We start from the raw sequence: 11,441 nt of genomic DNA on the forward strand, positions 1-11,441 counted from the left end.
AGGTGCTGAGAAGTATGGTACTGGCATAAAAACAGGCATATAAACCACTGGAACAGAAAGAGATGTAAATTCACACATTTACAGCCAACTCACTTTCAATAAGAAAGCCAAGAACATGAAACGGGGAAAGGACAGTCTCTTCAACAAACAGTGTTGGGAAAACTGGATGGCCACATGCAGAAGAGTAAACTGGGCCCTCATCCTGCACCTTATACAAAAATTAACTAAAAATGGGTTACAGACTTCAGTGTAAGAACCGAAAACTATGAAATGAAAACAGAGGGAAAGCTTCTTGACTTTGGTCTGGGCAATGATTTTCTTGGTATGACACCAAAAGCACAGGGAATAAAAGCAAAAATTATCAAGACTACATCAAAGTAAAAAGCTTCTGCACAGCAAAGGAAACAATCAACCCATGGGACGGGAAGAAATTATTTACAAACCACACATCTGATGAGTTAGTATCCAACATACACAGGCAACTCAGGTCGATGGCAAAAAACAAAACAACAAAGTCCTGATTAATCAAGCAAAGGACCTGATCAACATTTTTGAAGAGAAGACCTACAAAAGCCACAATGAGGTACTATCTCCCACCTGTCAGAATGGCTATTATCAAAAAGACAAGACATAAGCACTGGTGAGACCGTGGAGAAAGGGGAACCCTCTTATACCACTGGTGGGGATGTAAACTGTGAGGCCACTGTGGAGAAAGTAAGGAGGTTCCTCAAAAAATGAACACTTTCACTTCTAAAGTCAGTATCTCTAATAGAAATCTGAGCTTCCAAGGTCACTGCTCGTTATTCACAAGAGTCAAGGTAGGAAAGGAACCCAGGTTTCCATCAACAGATAATCGATAAAGAAGATACTGATACACACCCATACCACGAGATGACAAACAATCTTTAGCCTTGGACAAGGAACCCTGCCATGGGTAACAGTATGGACGAACCTGGAGGGCATTAAACTCGGTGAAATAAGCCAGATACAGAGAGACAGATACTACACAACTCACTTATCTGTGAAACTGAAATAGTGAAACTCATAGAACAAATCAGATTGGTGGCTGCCAGAGGCTGGGGGGATGGGGAGAGGCTGGTCAAAGGGTATGAAGCGTCAGTTATGCAGGCTAAGTCCTGGAGGTCTAATGGACAGCATGACAATGCACATATATTATACTGTACATACAATACTGTATCATGTGCCTGAGGTTTATTAGGAGGGTAGATCTAAGTGTTCTCACCACACACCCACACACAACAATGGTAACTTCGTGAGGTGGTGGATGTTAATCAGCTTGACAGTGCTGACCATCTCATAGTGTATACAAATAAGACATCAGGTGGTACACCTTAAATATATACAATTTTTATGTCAACTACACCTCAATTAAAACTGAAGGATAATGCAAAAAGCCCCTTCCTGGAGTGCTGGTAATACCTTGGGAATGGGAAGAACTGCATTCTTACTGCCTCTTCTCTGGGCATCACCTCCACTGGCCCCTGCCTAAGCCACAGGAACCGTGTGTGACTCTGCCTGAGCCTGCAATTCTACCAGACTCCAGACAGGTGGGAGGCAGGGAGATCAAAGGTTATAAGGGGATTTACCCTTCCAGTCCAGCTCCCATCTCCCCTTCGGTTTCTGTGCCCAGACTTCTTCCGTGCCTCTCTTATGCCAGCCACCTGCCCTCACCTGTGGAGCCCGAGCCACACCCAGGTCCTTAGGACGCTGACTCTCCCAGAAACACTGACCAGAAACACTGATTGTGTAAACCAAACCATTCTCTCCCTAAGAGGAAATGAGTCGGTCGTTAAGATACAGATCTTGTATGTAAATTGTTAGTGTAATCAATAGTATACAAAAATGTGTGCCACACATTTAACATCAAAATAGTTTATTGATACAGTTGGTTTTAGTCTAGGTCAGGGTTATTTTCCAAATTTAAAAATAATTTAGGATTTCCCTGGTAGTGCAGTAGTTAAGAAGCTGCCTGCAATGCAGGGAACATGGGTTCCATCCCTAGTCTGGGAAGATCCTACAAGCCTTGGAACAACCAAGCCGGCGCACCACAACCACTGAGCCTGTGCCCTAGAGCCAGGGAACTGCAACTGAAGCCCTCCTGTCCTAGAGCCAGGGCTCCTCAACAAGAAAGGCCACTGCAATGCGAAGCCCCTGCTCACCACAACTAGAGAAAGTTTGTGCAGAGCAAAAAGACCTAGCACAGTCAAAATAAATAAATTTTAAAAAATTTATTTGGCTTGAGGTTTACAAGTTGAAGGATCTCAATAATTGGAATGAAAATACATTTTATTTTACTCTAAAATTAATTTTGATATTTTAATGTGATGGCTCCAGACAAAAGCTTGCTGTATAAAGACAGGTTTAAGTATTAACAACATGAATTAAAAATTAAATCTCGTACACAGTAACAGGTGGAATGTTCTGAGACAAAGGAATATCTATTACTGTCTCATAGATTTCATCAGCTCATTTACCCATTCAATAAATACTTAGCACACCTACTATGCACAAGACTCTTTTCCAGGCCCTTGGGATTTGGCAGAATAGAGCAAAGTTTCCCATGTACTTAGGTTTCCTACTGGGAACACGGCATACGTGTCTATAATCCTAAGTGTGTAACTGAATATACACATGACATTTAGTAACTCAGATGAATCTGAACATTTCTGGATACCACTTGTCTATTATTTCTACAAAGGCTAATCAAACCAAAGTTAGACAAGGTCACTTTGTTACAAAGTGCAGTTCATTTATTCACTCTTGGGGCAAACATTATGTAATTGTGAATGTTTTATGCACCAAGAATACAGAGATGAAAAAGATAAGAGGCTATCCTTCTAAGACAGAGACAAAAGAAACAAATAAAACAATTTCAGGAAGCGATAAGTTCTATAAAAGAATAACAGATTAAATGTTAAGGAGAGCTTCCAAGAATTTATAAATACAAATAAACAGTGTCAAATGGAATCTGACACGTATAAATCTATGGAATAAGGAATCTGGATTTACACAGACTAGAAAACATTCATATGGTCCCTACCTACGGACTAGGCAGGGCTTCCCTGGTGGCTCAGGCAGTAAAGAATCCGCCTGCAGGGAAACCTGGGTTTGATCCCTGGGTTGGGAAGATCCCCTGGAGGAGGGCATGGCAACTACTCCAGTATTCTCGCTTGGAGAATTCCATGGACAGAGGAGCCTGGCAGGTTATTACAGTCCATAGGATCACAAAGAGTTGGACACGACTGAGCGACTAAGCACAACAACAATGGACTCAGTTATACACCATAATTTTACTTTAAGCATAGTGGACAAATTTTTCATTAAAAAGCAAACCCCAAAATCCTACCATAAAGCCAGGAAACCATATCTGATATCACATGTAACTTGAAAACTGTAAGGCCAAAAGTGTAAAAATTTAGAGGATAAATGAAATATTCAATCAACAAATCAGTAAGAACAAATAAAACATAACCATTCTCAACTTCGAACTGTTAAGAATTTTGACTTTATTCTCTTCCTCCTTCCAGTTTTAGGCCTTATTATAAGCATAATGAAACCATTACCACAGAAAACTAGCCAATCTGATCACATGGATCACAGTCTTGTCTAACTCAATGTAACTAAGCCATGCCATGTGGGGCCACCCAAGACAGACGGGTCATGGTGGAGAGGTCTGACAGAACGTGGTCCATTGGAGAAGGGAATGGCAAACCACTTCAGTATTCTTGCCTTGAGAACCCTCTGAACAGTATGAAAAGGCAAAATGACAGGATACTGAAAAAGGAACTCCCCAGGTCAGTAGGTGCCCAACATGCTACTGGAGATCAGTGGAGAAATAACTCCAGAAAGAATGAAGGGATGGAGACAAAGCAAAAACAATACCCAGTTGTGGATGTGACTGGTGATAGAAGCAAGGTCCGATGCTGTAAAGAGCAATATTGCATGCTGCTGCTGCTAAGTTGCTTCAGTTGTGTCCAACTCTGTGCAACCCCATAGATGGCAGCCCACCATGCTCTGCCGTCCCTGGGATTCTCCAGGCAAGAACACTGGAGTGGGTTGCCATTTCCTTCTCCAATGCAACTGCATAGGAACCTGGAATGTTAGGCCCATGAATCAAGGCAAATTGGAAGTGGTCAAACAGGACTTGGCAAGAGTGAATGTCGACATTCTAGGTATCAGCGAACTAAAATGAACTGGAATGGGTGAATTTAACTCAGGTGACCATTATATCTACTACTGGGAGCAGGAATCCCTTAGAAGAAATGGAGTAGCCATCACGGTCAACAAGAGAGTCCGAAATGCAGTACTTGGATGCAATCTCCAAAATGACAGAATGACCTCTGTTTGTTTCCAAGGCAAACCACTCAATATCACGGCAATCCAAGCCTATGCCCCAACCAGTAACGCTGAAGATGCTGAAGTTGAATGGTTCTATGAAGACCTACAAGACCTTTTAGAGCTAACACCCAAAAAAGATGTCCTTTTCATTACAGGGGCCTGGAATGCAAAAGTAGGAAGTCAAGAAACACCTGGAGTAACAGGCAAATTTGGCCTTGGAGTACGGAATGAAGCAGGGCAAAGGCTAATAGAGTTTTTCCAAGAGAACACACTGGTCATGTCAAACACTCTCTTCCAACAACACAAGAGAAGACTCTACACATGGACATCACCAGATGGTCAACACCGAAATCAGACTGATTATATTCTCTGCAGCCAAAGATGGAGAAGCTCTATACAGTCACCAAAAACAAGACCGGGAGCTGACTGTGGCTCAGATCATGAACTCTTTATTGCCAAATTCAGACTTAAATTGAAGAAAGTAGGGAAAACCACTGGACCATTCAGGTATGACCTAAATCAAATCCCTTATGACTATACAATGGAAGTGAGAAATAGATTTAAAGGACTAGATCAGATAGACATCATGCCTGATGAACTATGGATGGAGGTTTGAGACATTGTACAGGAGACAGGGATCAAGATCATCCCCATGGAAAAGAAATACAAAAAGGCAAAATGGTTGTCTGAGGAGGCCTTACAAATAGCTGTGAAAAGAAGAGAAGTGAAAAGCAAAGGAGAAAAGGAAAGATATTCCCATTTGAATGCAGAGTTCGAAAGAATAGCAAGGAGAGATAAGAAAGCCTTCCTCAGCGATCAATGCAAACAAATAGAAGAAAACAAGAGAATGGGAAAGACTAGAGGTCTCTTTAAGAAAATTAGAGACACCAAGGGAACACTTCATGCAAAGATGGGTTCGATAAAGGACAGAAATGGTATGGACCTAACAGCAGCAGAAGATATTAAGAAGAGGTGGCAAGAATACACAGAAGAACTGTACAAAAAAGATCTTCACGACCCAGATAATCACGATGGTGTGATCACTCACCTAGAGCCAGACATCCTGGAATGTGAAGTCAGGTGGGCCTTAGAAAGCATTACTACGAACAAAGCTAGTAGAGGTGATGGAATTCCAGGTGAGCTATTTCAAATCCTGAGAGATGATGCTGTGAAGGTGCTGCTTTTAGTATGCCAGCAAATTTGGAAAACTCAGCAGTGGCCACAGGACTGGAGAAGGTCAGTTTTCATTCCAATCCCAAAGAAAGGCAATCCCAAAGAATGCTCAAACTACCACACAATTGCACTCATCTCACACGCTAGTAAAGTAATGCTCAAAATTCTCCAAGCCAGGCTTCAGCAATATGTGAACCGTGAACTTCCAGATGTTCAAGCTGGTTTTAAAAAAGGCAGAGGAAACAGAGACCAAATTGCCAACATCCACTGGATCATCGAGAAAGCGAGAGTTACAGAAAAACATCTATTTCTGCTTTATTGACTACGCCAAAGCCTTCGACTGTGTGGATCACAATCAACTGTGGAAAATTCTTCAAGAGATGGGAATACCAGACCACCTGACCCTACTCTTGAGAAACCTACATGCAGGTCAGGAAGCAACAGTTAGAACTGGACATGGAACAAAAGACTGGTTCCAAATAGGAAAAGGAGTATGTCAAGACTGTATACTGTCACCCTGCTTATTTAACTTATATGCAGAGTACATCATGAGAAAGGCTGGGCTGGAAGAAGCACAAGCTGGAATCAAGATTGCCGGGAGAAATATCAATAACCTCAGATATGCAGATGACACCACCCTTATGGCAGAAAGTGAAGAGAAACAAAAGCTTCTTGATGAAAGTGAAAGAGGAGAGTGAAAAAGTTGGCTTAAAGCTCAACATTCAGAAAACTAAGATCATGGCATCTGGTCCCATCACTTCATGGCAAATAGATGGGAAACAGTGGAAGCAGTAGCTGACTTTATTTTTGGGGGGCTCCAAAATCACTGCAGATGGTGACTGCAGCCATGAAATTAAAAGACACTTACTCCTTGAAAGGAAAATTATGATCAATCTAGATAGCATATTAAAAAGCAGAGACGAAAAATAAATAAATAAAAAAAGACATTATTTTGCCAACAAAGGTCCGTCTAGTCAAAGCTATAGTTTTTCCAGTGGTCATGTATGGATGTGAGAGTTGGACTGTGAAGAAATGTGAGCCCCAAAAAATTGATGCTTTTGAAGGGTGGTGTTGGAGAAGACTCTTGAGAGTCCCTTGGACTGCAAGGAGATCCAACCAGTCCATCCTAAAGGAGATCAGTCCTGGGTGTTCATTGGAAGGACTGATGCTGAAGCTGAAACTCCAATACTTTGGCCACCTCGTGCGAAGAGTTGACTCATTGGAAATGACCCTGATGCTTGGAGGGATTGAGGGCAGGAGGAGAAGGGGACGACAGAGGATGAGATGGCTGGATGGCATCATCGACTCGATGGACATGAGTTTGAGTAAACTCCGGGAGTTGGTGTAGGACAGGGAGGCCTGGCGTGCTGCGATTCACGGGGTTGCAAAGAGTTGGACACGACTGAGCAACTGAACTGAACTGATAAGCATTTATAATATCAAAATGATTCAGACAAATTCTACCCTAAATCTGATCTTACATGTCACTAGGGATTTACTTAGTGACATGGAGATTTGTTTTCATCAGTTTTGGTTTACCAATATATTGTTTCTAGTTTGCAAAAACAAAATACAATAAAAACAAAAAACTTCTACATATTATTGAAATTCCAGCAGAAGAAAATAATTTTGCCATTGCAACTCAAAAACTCTAGAGTTCCTAACTGCTTTCCCCATGAGGTAACTATATATATATGGGGGGTGTGTGTGTGTGTTGTTGTTTTAACATAATCAAGGCTTATTAAGGACTTCTATCCTTTTAAAGCAGAATGGCTTGGAATAATAAAAATAATTTTGTCTTCTCCCCTCTATCATGTCTTATCTCATTTTACTATGCCAGAATCAAATACAATACTTAAAGAGCGTTACTACAAAAACCTAGAACAGATTTCAAACATACTGAAGTGTTTTGGAGGAAGCAGCTTACATAAATGTGACTGGTAGGCTGACATGCTCTGCAGGATCTCTGAAAGAGGCAATATTATGTTGTTGCCCAGATGTCATCACTGGTACAGGATTCCTGTAGGAGTCCTCTGCTTCAGGCCACTTCACTTTCACCAAAAACCTACACTGGTACTTGTATCTGCTAACCAAAAAAAATGTGAGGAGGATTTTTGCTTTCATGAAAAAAAGGCAAAAATCGAAAGTAGTGCTCAGCCTTTTTGAATGAATCGTCATAGGGGCAGCGCACACCCCAGGCAGCAAGAGTGACCCTGCCAACCTTCCTCCCTGGAACTGCACTCAGCATCTCAACATCAGGTGCCAGAGCTCGAACCATGTCTGTGACTCAGCTCTATTTATTCCATGTATCTGTGAGCAAGATGTGTTAAGGTAACTGCTCTTTGATTTTACACCATTCCAGCTTACAAAAGGTTTCAAAGGAATGCTCTACTTTTAGATAGTGGGGGGGGGGGGGGGGGGTAGTGAACCTGTATTATTTTCTGAAACAATTACATTTTATGCAAGATTCCAGCAACTCAGACTCTGCAAATTTATCTTTAAACGTCTTTCCAATTCATCCACTAATTGAGCCATCACCAACTCTCTCCTGAATTACTGCAAGTTTCTGATCTCGCTTTCAATTCACTCCCTTGAAAAAAGTCTCCATATTCTTTTTTCCAAAGGTGAAAGCCAAACTTGCAATATGCGTAATTCTTGATTTATGCATTAAATAACATGAGACAGTGGCAGGCTGAATAAGCCCTCTAATTTCAGAGTGTTATGTTGAGATATCTGTAACAATGGTATCAGAATAGGAAAATATCTGAGATTGCTCTTGATGACAGCTACTGTTAATACTTCTGCAGCTAGTTGCCTACACTCACAATTTAATAAAATGTTAAGTTTATAGGTCACTGAAAACAAAAATGTCATCTTTTTCTATTTAAGTGCATGTGCTAAGTTGCTTTAGTCGAGTCCGACTCTTTGTGACCCCAAGGACTGCAGCACTCCAGGCTTCTCTGTCCATGGGATTTTCCAGGTAAGAATACTGGAGTGGGTTGCCATTTCCTTCTCCAGGAGATCTTTTTGACCCTCTGATTGAACCCGTGTCTCCCGCATGGCGGGCAGATTCTTTACTGTCTGAGCCATCAGGGAAGCTACAGATTCCCTGAATTCTAGGCCTGTATCCTCCGGGGACCGTTTCTGACCATGAAGGTTAGGAATCTCCAGGATGGCTGCCTGCTATCCTCTAGATAAAAACTTTTTTCTGACCTGATACCCTACCACTGGTTCTGAACCTCATCTTCTACAGCCCAGGTCTTACCAGTCCAATCCTTCTCTCCAGACCGCGGCAGTGCTGTCCCGTGCCTGCAATGCTCACCACCTTCTCCCTGCCCTGCGAACTCTGTTCATCCCACAGGTCACCACTTCAGGACACCAGGCTTGTGTGCGGGGCTCTTCCAGATGCCCCCAGAGCACCAGCATTTATCACCTCCTCACCCTGTATTAATGGAGAAGGCAATAGCAATCCACTCCAGTACTCTTGCCTGGAAAATCCCATGGGCAGAGGAGCCTGGTGGGCTGCAGTCCATGGGGTCTCGAAGAGTCAGACAGAACTGAGCGACTTCACTTTCACTTTTCACTTTCATGCACTGGAGAAGGAAACGGCAGCCAACTCCAGTATTCTTGCCTGGAGACTCCCAGGGAGGGCGGAGCCTGGTGGGCTGCCATCTAAGGGGTCGCACAGAGTCGGACACAACTGAAGTGACTTAGCAGTAGCACCCTGTATTAAAGTTCTTAAAGTTCCCCCCTGCATTAAACTGTGAGCACTTGAAATGTGTCTTGAATTCCCAGCTCTTTGCATTCTGCCTGGCACAGAAGCAGCACTTCAAGAACTGTGGAAAGAAGAAAGAAGGGAAATTCCAATCTATCTGCTATTTCATGACCTCGAATTCAAGCCTGAATTCCTGACTAACCCTCACAACTGCAAGCACGGGTCACAATGGAAACCGGAGAAGTGCATGAGCAAATGGATATAAATTCACTTTTTTGGAGAAATCAATTAATGTGATGACTAGAAATGAAGGACATCATGACTACTATTAAAACCATGTTAAAAAAAAAACTATGTTAAGAATTACCACCTCGCCATACTAAGTAAAATAATTATATAATACATACTGCTGTGTCAAAAGCACGTGTAGCTCAGTAGTTCTATACTGTGCACAAGTGACTCCAAAGTGGTGGTGGTGGTGCGGCTGGCAGAGCAGCAGTCGGGGCAGCAGAGGGATGGACAGGCCCCTTGTTTCAAGGACGGAGGAAGCAGGCAGGTAAAGCTCGATGTCATACTGTGACTACAGAGAACTCAGAATAACAAAACTTAAAAATGTGGATTTTATCCTAGGAGCATGAGGCACTAATGGTTTCTAAAGAAGGGTACAAGATGTGGTTAAAATGACACTCTTGGGAAGATTAACTAAACAGGATGAACTAAAGGGATGAAACAGAAGCAGAGAAACCAAAGATGAAACAGTAAACTGAACTGCTTGACACAGGATGAACAAAAATGCTACAAAACGCTGTTAAGATTCTTCCTCCTGGGATCAGAAATGGTATGAGGATGGGGGAAGAGTTATTGCACGTATTCACTTTGTGGCATCTTAATTTAATACAAGTAAAAATACTGTCAATATTTAGTTTTAAGTCACAAGGCCAGCTTTCCTCTCTTGTTGAATCTTGACTGTTGAGTCTATCAGAACTCAAGGCCATTAGAAAGAAAAAATGTAAGTCTAACCACAGAAAAAGATTACTGTTTTTAATTTTCAAAAATATTCACACACAAACTTTACTCTCAAAGCTTCAAATGTTTTACGTGGAAAATTAATGAGGAACCAGGGAAAATGACCTTTACTTTCACACACGGCAGTTTTAGAAGAAACGTCTTTAGCTTGGTACTTAGAGCCCGTGGAAGCACACAGGTTTATGACATGCAGCAATGTTCCTGACAGTTGACCACGAAACCAGCAATGATGAACCGACCGACTTTTAGGGCGCACGCTTTCATTATTAAAGAGTTCACTGCTGGCACAGGTCGACCACCTGGCGGTCCTGCGGGCCGGGGCGGCCTGCACCGGACACGCCCCCATGTCCCCGCGGGTAGACGGCTGCCCCAGGGCCGCCCCAGACACCCACTCCTCATCCCCACCCTCCTTGTGCCCGAGGGCTGAGGGGCGTGGTGGGGCTGCCGGACTGGGCCCGTCCCGTACCTGAGCCAGGACGGTGAGGTTGCCCTGGGGCGCCGCCACGTTCACGCGGCCGTGGTACCACGCCGCTCCTGCTCCCGCCACAGCCACGCCAGCCACTGCCGCCGCCACGGGCCCGGGGCCCGGCCAGGCCCGTCGGCCGGCAGCGAAACCCCGCCGCAGCCTTTCGCCCAAAGCAGCCAGCCGCGCACCGCCCGCCGCCGCCATCTTTGCGGAAGCGCTCCGAGGCGGCGCTCGCGCCGCTTCCCACGGCGTCCCGAAAACTCGCGCCTGGCAGCGGTGTCGCGAGACCGAGGCAGTCTCCGCCCCGCCCCCGAGCCTGCGCACCTTGCTGTGGGCGGGGACGGGGCGGGGTGTGCCCGGGGCGTGTCCGAGATAGATTGGGCACGCCTCCGGGGCAGGGACACGGTGAGACGCGTGTGAGGGCCTTGCGCGTCCGGTCAGACCCAGCCGGGCCTGGGGTCGCGAGTCGGGGGTGGGGGGCTGTGGTCCGGCGCGGTGGCTGTGGCCGCAGTGAGACGGAGCCTCTTCCTGGTGGGCGTGATCAAGGCGGTGCTGTGAGCGGAGGGGCGTGCCCTGCGGGTCATGGGGACTGAGTGGGCTCTACCTCCTGCCGGCCGCTGTCCAGAATCTCCTGAGTCAGAAAGCCACCCAAGCTCTGCAGGCTTCCGCACAGGCCTTCGGGCCTCAGAAACATTGTGTTCT

General features: G+C 44.5%; 1 protein-coding gene across 3 annotated transcripts in view; it reads right to left on the reverse strand.

Annotated features, from left to right (window-relative positions):
• MICU2 (mitochondrial calcium uptake 2) overlaps positions 1-10,968 on the reverse strand; it is a 56,452-nt gene extending 45,484 nt beyond the window's left edge. The window contains exon 1 of one of the 3 annotated variants that reach the window (XM_070471665.1): positions 10,740-10,968. In XM_070471665.1, the coding sequence (XP_070327766.1) occupies positions 10,740-10,943 (204 nt within the window). In that variant the 5' untranslated portion in view covers positions 10,944-10,968. The remainder of the gene's footprint in view (positions 1-10,739) is intronic. The other 2 variants (XM_020881082.2, XM_020881081.2) reach the window with 2 other exon arrangements.
• Between the last annotated feature and the right edge of the window lie 473 nt (positions 10,969-11,441).

The sequence above is a fragment of the Odocoileus virginianus genome, chromosome 8, assembly GCF_023699985.2.
Source record: "Odocoileus virginianus isolate 20LAN1187 ecotype Illinois chromosome 8, Ovbor_1.2, whole genome shotgun sequence".
NCBI classification, from domain to species: Eukaryota; Metazoa; Chordata; class Mammalia; order Artiodactyla; family Cervidae; genus Odocoileus; species Odocoileus virginianus.